At 38.1% G+C, this 20,018-nt stretch overlaps 2 protein-coding genes across 3 annotated transcripts in view; one reads left to right on the forward strand and one right to left on the reverse strand.

Annotated features, from left to right (window-relative positions):
* Positions 1 to 1,176: 1,176 nt before the first annotated feature.
* LOC122314891 (UDP-glycosyltransferase 91C1) lies at positions 1,177 to 3,211 on the forward strand. The gene has a single exon (XM_043130531.1). It carries the CDS (start codon positions 1,539 to 1,541, stop codon positions 2,919 to 2,921), a length of 1,383 nt encoding a protein of 460 aa, XP_042986465.1. The 5' UTR covers positions 1,177 to 1,538; the 3' UTR covers positions 2,922 to 3,211.
* Positions 3,212 to 4,127: 916 nt separating this feature from the next.
* LOC122314890 (BEACH domain-containing protein B) overlaps positions 4,128 to 20,018 on the reverse strand; it is a 59,238-nt gene continuing 43,347 nt past the window's right edge. For both annotated transcript variants that reach the window (XM_043130529.1, XM_043130530.1), the window contains 10 exons: positions 19,671 to 19,976; positions 19,103 to 19,555; positions 18,971 to 19,017; positions 18,778 to 18,871; positions 17,717 to 17,923; positions 14,065 to 14,190; positions 13,598 to 13,969; positions 13,256 to 13,487; positions 6,337 to 7,105; positions 4,128 to 4,644 (listed from right to left, as the gene is read on the reverse strand). In XM_043130529.1, coding sequence (XP_042986463.1) covers positions 6,405 to 7,105; positions 13,256 to 13,487; positions 13,598 to 13,969; positions 14,065 to 14,190; positions 17,717 to 17,923; positions 18,778 to 18,871; positions 18,971 to 19,017; positions 19,103 to 19,555; positions 19,671 to 19,976 — 2,538 coding nt within the window. In that variant the 3' untranslated portion in view covers positions 4,128 to 4,644; positions 6,337 to 6,404. The remainder of the gene's footprint in view (positions 4,645 to 6,336; positions 7,106 to 13,255; positions 13,488 to 13,597; positions 13,970 to 14,064; positions 14,191 to 17,716; positions 17,924 to 18,777; positions 18,872 to 18,970; positions 19,018 to 19,102; positions 19,556 to 19,670; positions 19,977 to 20,018) is intronic.

A 20,018-nucleotide genomic window follows, 5' to 3' on the forward strand; every position in this document is an offset into this window, starting at 1 on the left:
CTTCGCTAAGGTTTTATCCCACTGGGTTTTCCTTTGCAAGATTTTAATGAGGCAATCCTAAAGCATTCGGCGATACAAATGAATACTGTACTCTTTTTCCTTCGCCATTAGTTTTTTTTCCCACAGGGTTTTTCTTTGGCAAGGTTTTAACGAGGCATATTCTTTAAATATGGTCATCCAAAGGGGAAGTGTTGTAAACCATGTTGAATTGTATGATCACATTTATCTAGTTGTCAAATGTATAGTGCTAGCATAGTGAGCTAGCATAGTCCCCCTTTGTATGCCTATATATATCGTTAAATTCTTTAAGAAAGATATAAGTTTGATATATAGATCAATAAGAATTTCCTCTCTCGCTCTCTCTCAATCTCTTGAAATTCTCTTATTTTTCATTGAGTTTATAACAAAAAGAATTATATTCAACAGTCCTATATTACATAATTATTTGTATTATTATTATTTTTTTTCTCGACAGATGTTTGGTACATGGCTGCTAAATGGAACTCTTTTATTAATCATTCCAGTGGTAACGACGTGACACATATGATGGGAAATTACATTATAAAAATATAATTATTTGTTTGTCTTTTAAAAATAATAATTAAGAAACGATTATTTGCATAAAAGTTAGTGGAGGGTTGACCACAAAGGCTTATTTTGTAATTTCACTAAAAACATAGAAACAAATTCCCATCTAAAAAATGAAAGTACAATGAAGTCTATTTTATATTCTTGTTAGGTTGTCAACTTCGCGGTACCTACAAAGAGAATTTTCATTCGGTATCTCAAATATCGAATTTCTTATCATTTAAAAAAATATTTAAAGATTTCATCCTAAATCATTCTTATCCCATTTTTCATTTTGGAGTTTTCATTTTGGAGTTTAGGGATGGAGTTGTTACAATAAATCTTTAAATATAAAAATTTACTATTTGTCTCTAAATTATTTTTATATTGATAAAATTATTTATAATTAAATTTATAAAAGGAAGTGAGAGAAAAATGTAATAAAGAAATAATAAAAAAATGTTATTTTAATAAAATAAAAAAAATATAAAAAATGAGATGTAAAAAATTTTTAAAAAATAAATAAAATTTAAAAGGAAATTTTTAAAAATATATAATTTTATAGGAAATAGAACGTGAATGCTTTAACACGAAAAGACAAAAATATAGAAAAATGAAAGAACAATCAACTCTTTTATCTTCTCGATCCGACTTCCAACGTCTATAAACCAAGGACAATGAACTCTTATCTTCTCTAACTACATCGTCTCTTTCCGTCGTTCCAACGCCTACAAATCTAGAGATCACGATTCTGCAATATAATAGTATTAAGCCCGGCCGGCTGCTCATGTTTTTTTATCTTTTTCGTCGTCCGGCTGCTTATTGTTGACCCTTACCAAGAAGATACTGCAATATAATAATTTTAAACCCGGCTGCTAATTCTGACCAAGAAAGGCAGTATATCAATACATAACATGTATTGAAGATAGAGAAATCGAACTCCCTTCCCTGCCGCCGCTAAATCAATTTCCATGGAAAACGGTAAGGTTTTGCATGTGGCAGTTTTCCCATGGCTAGCCGTTGGCCACCTCGTACCCTTCATGCGCCTATCCAAGTACTTAGCCCAAAAGGGTCACAGAGTTTCCTTCATTTCCACCTGTCGGAACATTAGCAGGCTTCCCAAAATACCTCCGAATCTCTCCTCTCTAATAAACCTCGTCAGCCTGCCTTTGCCCAAAGTCGATGGTTTACCCGACCGGGCCGAGTCCTCAGCGGACGTACCCCACAACAAGCAACAGTTGCTGAAAAGGGCTTTCGATTTACTGGATTCTCCATTGGCTAACTTCCTTGAAGCCTCGAGGCCCGATTGGATTATCTACGACTATCCCTCTCACTGGCTTCCCCGACTTGCCGCTCAGTTCGGTGTCTCACGCGCCTACTTCAGCCTCTTCACCGCTGCGTGTCTATCTTTTATAGGCCCATCCGAGGTGCTTATCGACACCGATCCTAGATCGACTGCCGAGGATTTCTCGGTAGTCCCGAAATGGATCCCGTTTCCCTCCAACGTGGTGTATCGGGTTCACGAGATATCAAAGAACGTGGATGGCTCGAGCGGAAACGAGTCCGGCACATCAGATGTCATCCGCTTTGGTATTGCCGCTGCGGAGAGTGATGTCGTGGCTATTAGGACTAGTGCCGAACTTGAACCGGAATGGTTGAATTTGCTAGCTGAGCTTTACCGGAAACCTCTGCTTCCGATTGGGTTTTTGCCTCCGGTTATGGAGGATGAAGAGGAGGAGGAGAACGATGCGAGATGGGTTTATATCGAAGAGTGGTTGGACAAACAGAGAGTTAACTCAGTCGTTTACGTTGCACTGGGGACTGAGGCAACTCTGAGTCCGCAAGAACTGAACGAGTTGGGTCTTGGGTTGGAGGAGTCTGGTTTACCGTTCTTTTGGGTGCTGAGGAACGCGTTGGCTCAGAACGAGTTACCAGCTGGGTTCGAGGAGCGAGTTAGGGACCGCGGAATTGTTCATGTTGGGTGGGTCCCGCAGGTGAAGATATTGAGCCACGAGTCGGTCGGGGGCTTCTTGACTCACTGTGGTTGGAACTCGGTCGTAGAGGGGCTTGGGTTTGGCCGAGTTCTGGTTCTATTACCTGTGTTAAATGACCAAGGGCTCAATGCTAGGTTGTTGCAGGGGAAGAAACTTGGGGTGGAGATTAACAGAGATGAGCGAGACGGATCATTTACTCGTGAGTCAGTAGCGGAGTCAGTGAGGTTGGCAATGGTGTACGAAGCCGGCGAGTACTTGAGGGACAGGGCAAAGGAAGTGAAGGGTTTGTTTGGGGATAAGGATAAGAATGATCATCTTGTGGCCGGCTTTATTCGTTTCCTTGAAGAGAATAGGTTGTGAAACACAGAAATATCGACAAGCAGCAGGAAGACACAGGAAAGTCAAACTCGGCATTAAAAATTCAATATTTGATTTAGGATATATTATTATGAAGAATAAAAGTTCTTTTAATTTTAGTAAATCAGTCATGAATAAAGTCCTTTGAAGTTGAACCAAATCGTGTCATATTTTAGTTGGCATTTAGGCAGACATCTATTTGGGAGCAAGACAAGAGGAGGTGGGTATAATATGTTATGTTGTTTGGCTGTGACCATCAGGTTGGTTGTATGTTATTTTTGAAACTTTTTTTTTTTAATTTTTAATTTTTATATATATAATTAAGCAAATGGGCCTATTCGCTATCACCACCACTTCCCTACACCCGAACACAATTGTTAATTTTAGTGAAACAGACGTTGATTCTACCTTTCTTGGTGGGAACACAGGAAATGGACTCTAAAACCGATGCATGCAACCCGAGGTAAACACCGGGCTTGTCCCCAAGCCGACCTGAATATCTCTATTTAAGGCGCCAATAGAGGCGAACGGCTGGACCACGAACATCGAAGTGCGCAGTTGAGAGTGGGCAAATCTGGACCTCGTGGAGAAGCAACAGAGGCAAACGATGACCACAAATAGCGAGTTGGCTAGAGTCTGAGTAGATTAAAAACTAAAATTTGTGATCACTTTCATTGGTTTCGGCCGATATAATACATAGCCAACCCATTGTTCCACTTGACCCGATAAAACTGATTTTTGTCATGTGGGCCAATAGCAGGTCTTGCGGTTAGATCGGCCCAGGGCCTTTAATGTATTGGCCTACTAAAACCAGTCCATGTCTTGCGTTGCCCAGGTGTCGTTCATCTGAAGTTGTAGAAAAATCACATGCAAGAGACTTTTACCATGATGTTCCACGAATTATGAGCTGTAGGACCAGTTTCAATATCTCAGCTAAAAATAATAATAAATAAATAAATAAATAAAAGAAAAAAACAAGAAAGGAAAAAAACACTTCGAAGTAATCAATCTACAAACCCCAAGAGACATATGGAATCTAGAAATGAGAATAACAATGTTAATTGTACCTTATAGCTAAGCGGTTAGAGGAAACAAGTACAACTAAAATAAAAAACTGAAAATTTGGATACTTTGAGCTGATGCTGTAGACAATAAGCAATCTCAACCACAAAATTCTAACTGGAAAAGGGAAAGGGGAGAGAGATCGTATTTGCTTTTCAAGAAGGCATCAAACCCTACTTGTATATCTTTTTCTCTTCTTTTGGACAAGTCATTGGAAGCATCTATACAATGTTTTCGAGGGTTACAATTGCTATTTGAAAAGAAAAAAAAGCTGAAATGCTGCTATTCCTAATACACAATATTTGTATTCTGAACTATACATTTAATGTTCACAAAATGTGTTTAACACCTAATTCCTGACTGCCCTGACTGACTGTTTTGGAGATGGAGATGAAACAATGAATGAGTTTGTGATCCTACATTTCATGGCATCATGGAAACAGTTCTTCTGAGAAATCGGAAAGTTCTGCAGACGTCACAGTTTAAAGAAATAAGTCAACTTCCAAACTGCTCCAAGCAATGTTGATGGAATTGTGTACATCCTTTCACTGTCTTCACACCCAACAGTTAAGAAAGATCTTTCCAATTGGATAAAGTTTTAAGGGTCTGAACTCTCAACATTTAATGGATACGGCTTGACATTTTGCAATATTTAGCAGATGCCCTGAAAGACAAAGGGAAAAGAAACCCAAAAAAACAAGAAAAAAAGAAGCGAATTCTGTAAGGGATTTGACAATCAATGCATCATTTTTTTATTAAGTAAAAAATTTATTAAGATCAATAGGCGTAGCCAAGTACACTAGATGTATACAAGAGAAAAACATCATCGTTAACTTCATTCAAAACAAAATGAGCAAGCAAAGCAAAGTGTAATCTTTTCCCACTGCAATCCTGGAACTCCATTATTATATTGTGGGACTAATATAATAAAATTCACAAAGGAAGGAAGGGATTCAATGAACTCAGACACGCTTACATTAAAATATAAAATCATGAGAATGTCCAACAAAAACGCTAACAGTTAAAGTGACTGCACATAAAATTTTTATTATAAAAACCTAGTAAATTTCTTAAGAGGATAATTAATATGATCAACATCCCATGTGTGAGAGAGGATTATCTTCAGAACACTGTCAGATAAAGTGAACCCAAGAAAGACAAGAAGTTATGATGAGTCTGTTCCAGATGCCAGTAATCCTTTCTCATGGAGTGCATGATACTCTAGTCAAGACATGTTACTGGATTAGACATATGATATCAATGTAATATAACAAAACAAAAGAAAACATATAATCATGCCCTTGAAATGATATCGCCCCAAGAATATAGCATATGCTAACAGAGGTATAGGTGGAAACCGGAGAATGAAGAACATCATATGAAGTCCAAGGAGAACAATGAAAGCATAAACTGAATAAAAAGGAGTCTTCCAATGATGAAGACATATCTCATTGGAGTCTTTGTGGAAGAGGATTTTTCAAGCTATTTGGTCATGAATGAAGACATATCTCATTGGAAATAATAAAAATGCAACGAAATATCTCATCATGAGAGGGGGCAGAGGCCTCTTGTGTGGCCACCTCACTTTGGGTTGGCTGCTATCCACCTATAATCAAGGTGGATTTCCTGCAAAGGGCATTCACCTCCTTTAGCAATGCCGACTGGTCACCATGTGAGGGGGTAGAGGCCACCCTACTATCAGTTTGGGGTGGAGATATGCAGAAAGCACTCCTGCCCCTTTACATTTTTTGACTTTTTAGTTTCTATTTAATTTTTAAAAACTTTTTATCTTATATTTTAATTTTGAGTAATTCTATACACCACACTACCATCTCACTTGTATCCTACTATATATGATATGGTGTATTTATCACCATTTGATGATAAAGAAGCATGCAATAAATGATCATTTAATGGTGGTAAATGTGCCACATCTTACTTAGTGGGATACAAGTTGGATGATAGTATAATGTATATAATTTTCCTTTAATTTTTAATCTTCTTATTCTTTGATGTGAGAATATTACACGTAGAGTTGATGTGGGATGATTGAGAACACTGTCGCAATTATTGCTTGATGAAATTTAGATGGAAGAACTGTTTGAATCAAATTGCAAATCCCAGGTACCCAAAAGCGACATTCTTAAAACTGAGTGATCTTTTTTAAAATAGTATAAAACCTTTTTTCTAGGTGAAAAAAGGTTTTGCACTTTTAAAGAAAGATTAGTGTAAAATAAAAGTGCAAACCTAGGACCAAAAGTTAAGTTAACCCATTATAAGTCCAAAAAGATTCAATTTATTCAATGTTAATGACTGCAGTAACTAACCAAAAAGAAGGTTAATGACAGCAGTTTACCTGCAATAGCATCACAGATCAGCCCCAGCTATTAAGACTCCCCAACTTCTCTGTCTTCAGCTGTTGATCTATCCCATTACAGAAGCTTTAGATTTTACATTTCGAGGATGGCTAGCCTTGCGAAGTTGAGGGTTTTCAATAGAATACACAAGAAGGTTTCCATCTTTTGTCCCAGCTAAGAAGCATTCTTCTGGGGTAACTGTTAAAGATGTTATTATCTTTCCAACTCCATTATACCGTTTGATAATCTCAAGTGAGTTCATAGAGCGTACAACTATCTGCCCTTGGTCACCTGCACAAACCAAGAACTCACCGCAACCACTCAGTTCTACACAATTGAGGCGTCCATTGGAATCAGATGCGGCCAGATGTTTTCCATTAATAGAATAAAGGTGCAAACTGAGATCATCATCAGCATAAAACACAATTCGCCCATGCTGAGAGGCAACAAGCTTTGACAAGGCACTGCCAGAAGGATGGCGTAGGGATCTTACATATCTTCCCTCCCCAAGGGTATGGAAAACACAAGTTCCATCTTTTGACCCACTGATAACTATATCAAGCTCCACACTAACATATAAGCATGTAATTATATCATCGTGCCCACAAAGAATATGGAAGGGAGTTTCAACAATAACATAGTCTTTACGAGGTAGCTCTGTATGTGAGTTACGCATTCTCTTTTCTGGGGTTCTACCACGGAAAACTTCCCACACCATGACTGTAGTGTCATAACTTCCAGTTGCAAGGATGCTCCCATCAGATGTCACTGCAGAATTATAATTCACCTTCAGTGGTTTCTATAGTAAACAAAGAGCTAAGGTAACAAAACACTACGCAGAAGGAAAAAAAAAATACACATAATGTATTTTGGATGGAAACAAGATCACGCATTGCAATGCAGGAGTGCATCACTCATATGAAGCATACATATGATAGTTTTTTTTTTTTTTATTAGGGGAAGAGGTTGCTAACATGCACCCATATGAAGCATACACAGCGGTAACAGCAAATGATGAATCCAATGAGAAAACAACAATTCTACTTCCCAAAACTCATTACATATAAACTTCAAGCTCTTGATATTTCAACAGGGTTTATTTTAACTTCCTTTGAATCTTCACAGAAAAAGTTTCCCCTCCATACAAACAAAGTTTTCTATACAACCAAAAACTTCAATGAGGCCTGGTGGGATTAAGCGGTGAGATCACGACTGAGCAGTGAGTTGTAGGGGTCGCGGAGTAGGATGGGGTTCAGAAGCAATTTAGATATAGAATCGAAAAAATTCAGTTTGAGGAAGGAAGGAAGCTCCTTGCTCGTTACAGAAAGTAGCTGGAAGATAGTTAAGGAAGTGAGACTTGGAATGGTTTTGGTGCAATGGTTTGCTAAAGCATTGGAGGAGTGTCTGAAGGGGGGAACGAAGGATTTTTATACCACATCAAGGGAGGGTGCCAGCAGCTTCATTGCATAGAAGTGTTCAAATCTCAATGGCCATTTCATGGCGTTATTAGAATACACTGGGGGTGGAAAGCAAAATTTAATCTCTGTACTGGAGGACATGGAGGGGACGGGGTGGAGGATGACAAATGCGTTGAGGGAGGCCATTTCGGGGGAGGGGATTGCGTTTCGTAACTCGGGCAAAGTATTAAAAATTGTCGAGGATGGGGAGTCAAACACAAAGTCAGTTGTACAAGGAGGCCCTGGTGCAAATGAGGGCGCTGATGCAGTCCGAAGTGCAATATTCACGTGGAGGGGCTGGTGGTGGTAAAACTCAACAGCAAAACATGGTGAGATGCCTACAAGGTTAGGGAACGGAAATGGCCCAATACACTACGGGTTCAGACTAGGTGCACTGGAAGGGAGGTAGTGGCAGGCCCGTTGTCGCTCAGGTAGATGATGGTGTGCAAAGTACTCTAAAGGGCATGCAATCCCAACTGACAGATTTGCAGGAGAAAGTGCCTGCTCTAATACGCAGTGTTGAGGAGGATAAGGCTATGGGCTTGGGCTTTGCCCTAGGAATGATATTGAGCCTAACAAACATATGGTGTAGGCAAGAAAGCTGGCTTCAACCCGTGGGAGTAATAAGCAACCAAGGGACCTGGCAAGGTCTGATGGGCCTCGGGTAGCAGGTTCGTCAAAAGACCATGAAAGGGCTGGTGGCCCAAAGATACTAAGGGGCCCACGATCTGGGCTTTAGCTCATGGAAGAAAACAAAGGGAAGTCCACGATGTGTGTTCAGCACGTGTGGAGAGTGAGAAGTGGGGACGTGGCTGGGCCTTCTACCGATGGGAGGCTCTTGATCTCGCCGGCAAAGGTCCCGATAGATAAGACCAAAGCCACAAAACCGTCGATGGTGGCTTAGACGACAAACTTGATAGAGAGAGAGGTGTTGGCAAAAGAGTCCAAAATGGATATTGTTTATGCTGCATCATCAGACGTCGGATCCTAGGCCAAACAAGGCCGACAGACAGCAAGGGTGAGTCTCCTCTTGAGACCCAGGTGGTTTCCTTGCCAGTGAAGGTGTCGCAGCATCTGGAAGTGGCTCGTACGTTGTTTATTGAAGCAGAGAACACATATGAGGTTTCAAAGGGGCTTTCTCAGATGTTAGTGCCTATAACGGACCCCTCTAAGTGGGGTGGTAGGTCCAATTTTGTTGAGGAAGAAATGAGGGTGCCATTGCAGTCACAGTGGACACCCAGGGACGTGATAGACATGGCTGGGGAGCCAGTACCCCTAAGCTGCTTTTTGTTAGGTTAGTATAGTGTCTCTTATTGGGTTTTACACAAGGCAAAGGCAATACAACATTGTGTGGGAATTAAATGCGAGGACTTTAAAAAACAATTCATGGCTTTGCTCACAACCATTGAAGATGGGCATGTTCAGCAAAAGAAATCAGGTTCTAAAAAACAGAGGGAGTAGAAGAGACTAACTTGGTCTCTAATTTATGAAGGTAGCTCAAGCAAAGAAAGAACCAAAGGGAAGGGAATAGCATCGTCTTTATGAAGCCCAAATTATTTCTTGGAATGTCCAAGGGCTCAACGAGGCTAGTAAGTGTTTTTGGGTGAAAAACTTACTTTGTGAGTGAAAGGCGGACATTGTGTGTTTACAAGAGATTAAGCTAGAACTTCTTACAATAAAAATTGTTCAAATTTTATGGACTTGTACCTATGTGGATTGGGCTTACTTAGCATCTGATGGGGCTTTGGGAGGCATATTAATTATGTGGGATAGAAGAATGGTACAGAAAATGGAGGAATTCAATGGGCAGTACTCAGTGGTTTGTTACTTCAAGAACATGGAAGATAATTTTTTGTGGGTGTTCCCTGGCATCTATGGGCCGAACCTAAATAGCAATAGAAGACTTCTATGGGAGGAAATAGTGGAAAGTCATAGTTGGTGGGATACACTAGGGTGCATAGGTGGTGATTTTAATGTTATAAGGTTCCCAAGCGAACGATATATAGAAAGTAGGATGAGACCCGCAATGATGGAAGTTTTGGAGTGTATTTTCGACTCGGGATTGGTGGATCTTCCTCTCATTGGCGGAGCATTTACGTGGTCAAATCACCATACTTGGTCTAGACTGGATAGATTTTGTCTCATCAGAGTGGGAAGGCCACTATCGGGATCTTTGCCAAAAGAGGCTTCCTCGCATTTGTTCGAATTACTTTCCTATCTTGTTGGATTGTGCTGGGACTCAAGGAGGGCGTCGGTATTTTAAATTCGAAAAAATATGGCTGAAAACTGAAGGCTTTTTGGACAATGTTAGGCAATGGTGGTCCTCATATCAAATACATGGCACTCGTAGTTTCATTTTGGAAGGTAAATTGAAAGCATTGAAATAAGATTTAAAACTTTGGAATATTCAGTCCTTTGGTGATATAAGTGTCCGGAAGAAGTCTATATTGGGAGAGATACAAGAATTAGAAGGATCCAGAAGGGCTTAGAGAGAGTTATATTATTGGAGGAGATCTCTTGGCGCAAAAATCTAGAGCATTGTGGTTGAAAGAAGGCAATTGAAGTATGAAGTTCTTCTATAGAGTGGCCAACTCTCAAAAGAGAACTAATACCATTGAAATGTTGAATATAGACGGCGTGACTTGTACAGAGACTCCTGTGATTCGAGAGCATGTTACTGATTTTTTTGAAAACTTACTGAACAGGTGGGATGGCGGCCAAAGCTTGATGGACTAACCTTTGAGTCCATTGAGCCACAAAGTATTCTGTGGTTGGAGAGACCCTTTGAGGAGGTGGAGGTTCATGTGGTGGTGAGGAAAATGGTTAAAGATAAAGCACTTGATCTTGATGGTTTCTCTATGGGATTCTTCCAAACATGTTGGGATGTGGTGAATGAAGATTTAATGAAGGTGTTTTAGAATTTTTTTTTTTCGTTGGGAAATTTGAAAAAAAATCCTAAATGCCACTTTTATTGCACTTACTCCTAAGAAGCTTGGGGCAATGGAAGTGAAAGATTATCGACCCATTAGCCTTGTAAATGGGGTGTATAAAATCATATCCAAGGTGCTTGCAAATCATCTAGGGGAGGAGTTGTGAAAGATTATTTTGAAACCCCAAAACGCTTTTGTTAGGGGTAGGCAAATAGTGGATTCAGTTCACATTGCCAATGAATGCCTTAATAGTCGAATAAAATCCGGCAATAAGGGGATCTTATGTAAATTGGATAAAGAGAAAGCTTATGATCATGTGAATTAGGAATTCTTAATTTACTTGCTTGGGAGATGTGGTTTTGAGGAGAGATGGTGTATCTCAATGGCGAAGTTTTCAGTATTAGTAAATGCAGCCTTGTTGGCTTCTTCAAAAGCTCGAGAGGCCTAAAACAAGGGGATCCTTTGTCTCCACTTTTATTTATCATAGTTATAAAAGCGCTTGGCAGAATGATTTCAGCTTTAGTTAACAATAATTTTGTGATTGGTTTCTGCTTGGTGACCCCAATAAGGGTACTCTTAACATTTCTCACCTATTGTTTGCAAATGGTACATTGATTTTTTGTGAGGCAAAACAAAACCAGATGCGGACATTGAGGGCTCTCTTACTTTGTTTTGAAGCGATATCTGGTTTGAAAGTGAACTTCGACAAATCAGAGTTGGTGCCAATTGGTAATGTTTGCAGTATCCGACAGTTGGCTAATATTCTTGGATTTAAGGTTTCCTCTCTTCCCATGAATTACCTTGGTCTTCCGTTAAGGGCAACATCACAGGCTAAATCGATTTGGGATATAGTGATTGAGAAGATTGAATGTAGATTAGTTGCTTAGAAGAGATTATACTTGTCGAAAAGTGGTTGGATCACTTTAATCAAAAGCACTCTGTCCAATTTACCAACGTACTTTCTATCTCTATTTCCCATTCTGGTGCAACTAGGATTAAAAAATTGCATTGTGATTTCCTTTGGAGTGGTATGGGGGATGAATTCAAATTTCATTTGGTCAAGTGGGATAAGGTATGCTCTCCAATTTCTTCTAGTGGGTTGAAAATTAGAAATATGAGGATCTTTAATAGGGCTTTACTTGGGAAATGGTTGTGGAGATACACTACGGAAGTTGGTGATAGAACTTAAACTTGGAGGTGTCTTGGGGGGTTGGAGCACTAGAGAGGTGAGTGGGGCTTATGGAGCAGGAGTTTGGAAGCATATTAAATGAGGGCGGGGGGTTTTTACTCGTTACACTAGACTTATGTTGGGAGATGGTTCTATAATTAAATTCTGGAGTGACCTATGGGGATAACGCCCTTGAGGATTTTTTCCCTTCAGTTTTCAGGATTGCTTGTGAAAAAGAACCTTTAGTGGCTGATGTTATGGTATTATCTGGGGATCAAGTCCAATAGAACGTGAACATTAGTAGGGCTGCCCAAGATTGAGAAATTGGTAACTTTGAGGATTTTTTTTCATCTTTTATACTCCATGAGACCGAACTTTCAAGGAGTTGACAGGTTGTGGGGGATACCAACATGTAAAGGCATGTTCTCGGTTTGTTCTTTTTATTAGTCTCAATTCGTTCTCTTTACCTATGGAAGAAGATTTGGTGAAATAGGGCGCCTCCTAAAGCAACATTTTTTGTTTGGGCAGCTTCCTTGGGTAAGATTTTGACAATGGACAACTTATGGAAATGGGGGGTGAACATAGTAGACTGGTGCCGCATGTGTAAGAAAAGTGGTAAGACTGTGGATTATCTTCTACTTCATTGCGAGGTTGCTAGAGAGATATGGGATGATTGTTTTGCAAGGGTCATGCTTGCCACAATGGTTGAGTTCTTGGCCAGTTGGACAAATCTAAGTGGAGCCCCCCAAATCACAGCTGTGTGGAAAATGCCAAATGGTGCCTATTTGCATCTTGTGGTGCCTATGGAAGGAGGAAATGACTGGACGTTTGAAGATAAAGAACGTTTTATAGAGGAACTTAGATCACTTTTTGTTAAAACATTATTTTTATGGGCCATAGGTGTAGATTTTCATGGCCTTGGCATTCATGACTTTCTTGTTTCTTTTTCTTCTTCCTAGATAGGCATTAGCTCGTGTATACCTTCTTTGTGTACTTGGGCTAAGCCTATTATTATGAATACAATCGTTTACTTATAAAATATATATATCTATATTTCAATAGATCCAATAGGATGAGCATTTTGGGTTTTGCTGTTAAGATGGAATTAATTATGTTTAAAAAGACCATAAAGTAAGCTCCTTTATAAGAGAGAATGTTTTACCTCAGGATACTGGGCAAAAGTGCAAAAGAAAAGTTGGAATTTTACTGAGGATAAGATATGTTAACACATTTCTACCACTGCTAAGAAGGCTCTGGCCTTTCAGAGGCAGTGGCTGTTCTATCTAAGCACTGCAAATGCTACTTGCATAGATAAGGGAGTAGTTATCAGTGAGTTTAACTATCTTTGACCTATGAAAGATACCTGCAACACAGCTGACCACATCCTTGTGCTGACGGATGCTCTGCACCATTCTGCCGTCATTTAAGGATATAACCTGAAAGCTATTTTCCCAATTACCACTTGAGATCAAAAAATTCTCTGATGGAGTCTGCAATGTTGCAAAGCATTGCGCTCCAAGTTCAAAATTCTCAGCCAAAGGGCTCCCAATTTTGCGAGGATAAAGAATATCAGAACCAACTCCAAAGAAAGGGTCCTGCAATAGTTTGACAATTTGTTTTAGTATTAAGACATAAAATCATAAACTTGAGTTCGTACAAAAAGTGTACAAAAGCCAGAGATCTCAATAAATAACAGAAACCCAACCTGAGATGCAGAAAAGGTAAAATTTCCCCCAGTTTGCAGTTGGGTTGTCAACCACATCTTAACTGACAAGGTAAGCCCCTGGTTCACAAGGACAATGTTTGAGTCCAATACCCTGACATGAAGTACAGAAGATGGTGGATAACTTGTACCACAAACAACGGAAGTCAAACTGATAGAATCAGGTGCAAAGTACAAAGGATGAGCAATTGGAATTGGAGGTCCTCTTCTAGGATGCTTTTTACGGAAAATCTGGATTGGAGTCTGGCCAAAATTTGCAATTTGGTCTTCAATTGCTGCTCTTTGAAAATCATCTTCCATGATGTCCAGATCAACAGCACCTTCGTAAGTCAGATAGTAAAAGATATTTGCTGCCTGTAATTTAATGTTAGCCAAGAAAAGGAATCCTGAAAAGAAGCAAAGGGTTTTAATGAATTAAACAGACATCAGCTTCCAATATTAGATAATACCTCCACTGCCGGTTTTCCCCGCTGCTTATAACCAAACACCAAATCTATCCAGTGGTGTAGATTTGAACTAACATATTCACTTTCAAGGGCCTCTCGATTTCTATTAATAAATTCTTCAGGCAAGCCCTGTGCAAATAATATGGAACTAAGCTTCTCATTTTAGAAGGAAAGCTAGAACTAGACGGTTAAACCCCAAAACAAATTCAATTAACATGGTGTAGGGAATATTAATTATATTGATTTCGTGAACACAAATAATGATGATGATGATGATGATGATAACAATAATAATAATATGAAATTTACCTGTTTAGTTATTTTCTACTTAAAAATAATAATTATTTTGCATGCTTAAAAATATTGCATCCTAATGTTCAAGGTGCATGAAATATTTGCACAGAAGTGTCACAACTATTATTGGATAGGTTTCAGTAGTCCAAATTTATTCTTCAGATTTGCAGTTTATAAATCAAATGTTGGATATGATGCGAGGGAGTGTCTGAGAAGACTGGTATCCAAAATGGCCAGTCCCCTAGTAAAAGAATCTATGCTACTAAGCCAGCTTTGGCAATAACTCAACAATTTGAAGTGCTTTTCTTGTGTATTCTTGCTAAATACATAGTCTGTGAGACGATCTATTCTGCAGAGTTTTTTTCCTTTTGATAACTAAGATAAAGTTTTATTAAAACAAGGAAACAAGCATTGCCCAAGTACACAGGTAGTATACAGAAGAGAACACCTATTATAAGTTAGGAGCAAGATGATACAAGAAAGTCATGAAGACTAGATCCATTGAGTACAATGACAGAAGCCCAAAGAATAAGGTGTGAAAAAAGAAGCTTCTAGGCTCAGCAAAAGAGCACTCCCTGTAACTTAAATGTTATATGCTAAAAATTCAGGGGAAAAAAAAAAAAAAAAAAAATCCTCTCTTAACTTCTTGATGTGGGGGAAGATTCGAAGATGCTTAATTTTATACAATCGATTAAGTAGTGGAAATCCTTCATGTGTACTTGGGCTATGCCTTTTTACTGTCTTAATAAAATTTTCTTATCTATAAAAAAATAGTAGTGGAAAAGGATTTAAAACATGCATTTTTAGGGTTTGGAAGTTGAGAAGAAGGGTTTATAATTTGTTTACAGGTTAGGGAAGATAGGAGTAGAAGGCCAGGAGAGTGGTTCTTAAAAGATTGGATTTTCCCTTGATTCTTCTCAGGGTTATTTTGGTCAGTATGTAGGATTTTCTGGCAGCAGCTGATTAAAAAATCTTTTCATGTGAAGACCATTTCATTTTCTTCTTTTACAAAGCTTGTATCCTACGATAGTCCATTCCTAATGGCAAATTGATATTCAATCAGGTCTTGAAAAGTTCAATGGACTGCAAACTATGAAGTATCTCCCTTGGCATTTTCATTACAGAGACCTAAGCTCATGCTGTATTGCTAAGATTGGAAAGTTCTCATTTTTTTATTATTTATTTTAATTTGTTTTACATTGGTGCCTTCTTTTGTTCTAAAGGTAAATTTTAAAAAAAAAGATCTAGAACTTTGTTGCAATAACCTAAGATGCTGTTAAATGCTGACATACCATTTCATGAGTTAATAATCTTCCCCACTGGATTATTAAACTCAGCTATTTTGATTAAGCAATTTGTTTTTATTTTTTCTTAGTAAATAAGTGACTTGTTAAAATATGTTTAGCCTCTAATACCATGATTCATATAGCTACAACAATCAAGGCTACAAAAATACTCGGTCAGAATGAATATCTTGTTTCCTATCTCCTTCACAGGAGTCTTGAAGCACTAAAACATGTTCATTACATCTTTATTTATCAGTTTCAGACATAAGGCTATTCGTTTCTCGCATTTTTAAAAACATTTACCAATTTTAGCAATGAAAAGGTTAGCAATGAGTTAAGTAAGCATATTCAAACACAATAAACAAAACTAAGGGTACAATATTTAGTGTGAACTGAATTTTCATACACTATAACTTATATCATTTTCAATTTCCCTTCAAGACATAAAAATTGAAAATCAACTCCAATACTATGCGATCAATAATGATGTTTCTCCACTGTTAAAAATTCTTAGTTTCCATCATAGTTTAGGGTATGAGAACCAAAGTTTTAAAATCCTTTCCGTTAAAGGCCAATATTTTCTGTGCCAAAATAGTAACCGGCATGGGGTAAGGTATTTTTCTGTCCCAGCTCAAATTCCGGCTGGTTTCGGTCCATTCTGGCCAGATGGTAATTTTGGACCAAAATTTAGCTAAATGGCATTTTTATAAATAACTTTAAAATAGAGGGACAGAACAGTAATTTACTGCCCTCGTTGATTTCTCGAGGGAATTTCTCCCGTCTTCTCCCCCCTTCCCTCGAGAAATCAGATCTCAAATCCCTAACCTAATTACTTTTCTCTCCATCTGTCTCCACTCTAGCCACACTCCAGCGAACAGAACCGGCCAAAATCAACAGCATTGTAGTTCGAGCTTCCTGAGTCCTGATGCCATCGCAGACTCAGCCTCCATCAAAGCTCTGTCCTGTGTGTTGCTCAATCCCCCACAAGATCGCAGCTTGTGTTTCACTTCCTCTGCCACACGTCAAAGTCCACCTCCACACTCCGCCCACTCCACACTGGAGGGATTAAGTTATTAACCGTAACTTCATAGATCGGAAATCCCCCTTTCTATATGTAATAATCAAAACCACTTTGATAGTTTCTTAAGCCCTAAATCATTGATCTGGTAAATTCAATATTTTGTCAGATGAAGGGCAGGTTTTATTACAATTTGCTGACAGATTATCACGATCGATTCATCTAATTCCCTATATATATATGATCAAACCGGGTGGGTCCAAAGGGCCCTGCCTTGGAGAGGTTCCCCGACATAAAAAAAAATATATATATATATATATATATACGATCAAACTTCTTAAAGGAATGCTGTGCACAATATCTGTCCTTTTTCTGTATTTTATGTTTGATGTGCATGCTATTATGTTGTTGTAAATTTGTAATTGATAGGGAACCCACATAGAGTCCCTTGATAACTCCTAAGATTAGCACCCCATAGATCGATTCTCCCCTGAATCAATATCACCAACAAGTACTCTGAAGTTGTGATTTGCAACAGATAAAAAAGAACAAGAAGCCAAAGAAAAAAAAAAGACTATAACCCAGGAGGGGAAAGCTTTTGCAATAGAATATTCATGCTTTAAAGACTTGTATTGATGTTATTTTGGAATATAGTTTCTATATATATATAATTTATCCACATAATGTCTATCATGAAATGGTACACCGAAACGCACCAATACCGAAATATTCCGTTCCAATGCCTCAACTAAAATAGTCACCGGAACGGAATTCAAAAATTTGATAAGAACACAATTCACCCTATTATTCAAAATCAACCACACATGTAATTTCCATGATCACAAAGTGCTATTTTTATATTTAACAGTTACTAATATCTGTCACTAAGTACTGCAGAGCAATATTGTGCAGTTGTCACTACTCACTAGGTTCCTAAATGACATTTTGAGTCCTAGGTATCAAACTTAAAAATAGATAATAAATCAAGAACAATGGACAACATCAATAGCCAAACTATGCATTGTTGAAGCCTGAACTCTGAAGTGCTTTCACATACCTTGGCCCAGGGAGGGAGACAAACATCACATATGGGTTCACCGTCTTGTTTCACTCCTAGATGATAGGAGTTTGAATTGATAAGAAACTCTGGCATGTAAAAGAACTCAGGAATCAACTCCTTCACATCACTTGTATTAGAAAGGCAATTCCGATATGTGCCCTCAATGCTTTGAAAGAGGCGATCTGCATGGTCGAGTTTGCCACCCTACCACACAAATAATTTTAGCCTTTGGACCATTCAGTCGCCCAATCAAATTATTAAAAAAAAAAAAAAAAAAAAAAAAAACCCTTCATATGATTGGTGATTATGCCTTCCACAATTTTCATATCACATATCATCTTGTGAATTAACTTCTCTGGTATCATGGTATGTATTCTGTCTTATTTAATATCATACATCATATATACAAATACGACTTTCCTTAACAAAGCACTGGTTTTTTAAACTTAATATCCAGAACTTGTAATGTTCTTGCTTTGAAGTTTCAAGCCATCTCCCTTCCATGCAGATTTATTTGGCACCATCCTCTATTACTAACATTTCAAATGAGATTAGCCTTCCTACTGTTGATAAATAAAATTGGGGGCCAATGAGGAAATAGATTGATAAATGAAAAACCATAATCCTTAAAATACTATCAGCTCAACAGGACATGCCCATTATATACAACGGTTAGTTGAATCGCTAGAATTTCTCAGCTAGAGTACTTGATTTTCTCATTATTGAAAAGGCCAGTAGAACCTCAAGACACAGAAAAATGGCTTCTGAATAATAAGTATGAAACAAATTTTCATAACCATCCAATCATAAGTGGAAGAAAAACTAAGAATTACAGAAAGCATTGTGTGTGGCATATTCTTGTCCTACAGAGTCTTTTTTCAATTAAGTAAAAAGATTATATTAATAGGAATAGGCATATATCCTGTAATTTATCATATATGATAATATACTAAACTTTTTTTATTTTATTTTATAAGTAAGAAGTAATTTTATTAGAAACAAAATACATTCTAGAAAACAGAAATAATATACTAAACTATGACATCAGTAAAGAGTACCTGCAAATTACGGTGTAGAGATGTAAATGGTTCTAATCGAAGAAGGTAATAGAGTACAATCCCCATGCTCGAGTAATGAGACCCATAGTAGAAACTGCCAAAAAATTAAAGCATGTTGCCAGAGAGACCAAAAAAAGTCCATGGGGACTTCAAAGGAACCAATGCATGTCCAGTAAGTGGGATTGTGAATTACCTGGGTATATCAGGATCGCTGAAGTTCCGATATCTATCTTCAAACACCTGTAAATGCAAAGCATAACCCAATGATATTAAAATTCTAAAATTAGACAGATTGGCATCCATTAATTTTATCCTATAAACTAACCTCAAATCTTTTCAAATCCAGTGCTCCAACGGGTTTTGAGAGATCCCTAAAGGTTGATGACTTGTTAAAGTCAAGAATCTCGGAGGAGTAATCTGCCAAGACCCAAGGAAAGACAGGATACTGTGTCAAATCATTATAAGATCTTCCTGCAAGTGTATTGAGAATCATTAAATACTCAAAGTTTGTTATATCCCTTCTTCTCCATCTTTCTCTTGCAGTTTCTGCCATTTCCAGGGCTACACGCCTATCAACAAATGAAATAGCTCCACTCTTATCCCTACTACTTCCTTTTGGAAACAAATATTCATTTCTGGTAGTAACTATCAAGGTTCCAACTTCTTTTGCATCCTTCAATGACGCAAAATTCAAAAATATGGGGGCGACCGAATCACTGAAGAAAATCTCGATTGCGCTGTATCTAAGCAAATACCGAGTCCAATAGACTGCTTTTATCTATGGCAGCCACCAAAAAATAAGGACCAAAACAACACAAAAGAATTGTACGTCAGATTTGTGTACAGAAGTGAAGGAAGGAGCAGAAGCTAATTGAAGTCATAATTTTCCATACCTTGCTTAAGTTCCACCTCCTGTGGCGCTTCACATTTTTTAATTGTTTTTTATGCATTTCATTTATTGGATCAATATCACTTGTGATACCCCTCCCCAAATCAAAATGAGGCTGGAAGTTCTGCTTTTGATTAGACTTGGTCAAATCAGAATTGCTTGAAGCATGGAAGTTCTTAAACACTGACGACCCACCAGTACCTTCGACCAAAAATTCACAAAAGAAATGCAAGAAACTTTTCATGACTGCCAAACGCCCAGCTAATTTTCTCTTGGGGGTTACAAGTACACATGGAATTGACAGAAGAACCTGAAAAGGCAATCAAGATATAAGAAAATCAGTTACCATTTC

This window comes from Carya illinoinensis, chromosome 7 (genome assembly GCF_018687715.1).
Source record: "Carya illinoinensis cultivar Pawnee chromosome 7, C.illinoinensisPawnee_v1, whole genome shotgun sequence".
Lineage (NCBI taxonomy): Eukaryota > Viridiplantae > Streptophyta > Magnoliopsida > Fagales > Juglandaceae > Carya > Carya illinoinensis.

Excerpts from the sequence above, each read along its gene's own strand:
- LOC122314891 (XM_043130531.1), top strand. The coding sequence starts at position 1,539 with ATGGAAAACGGTAAGGTTTTGCATGTGGCAGTTTTCCCATGGCTAGCC.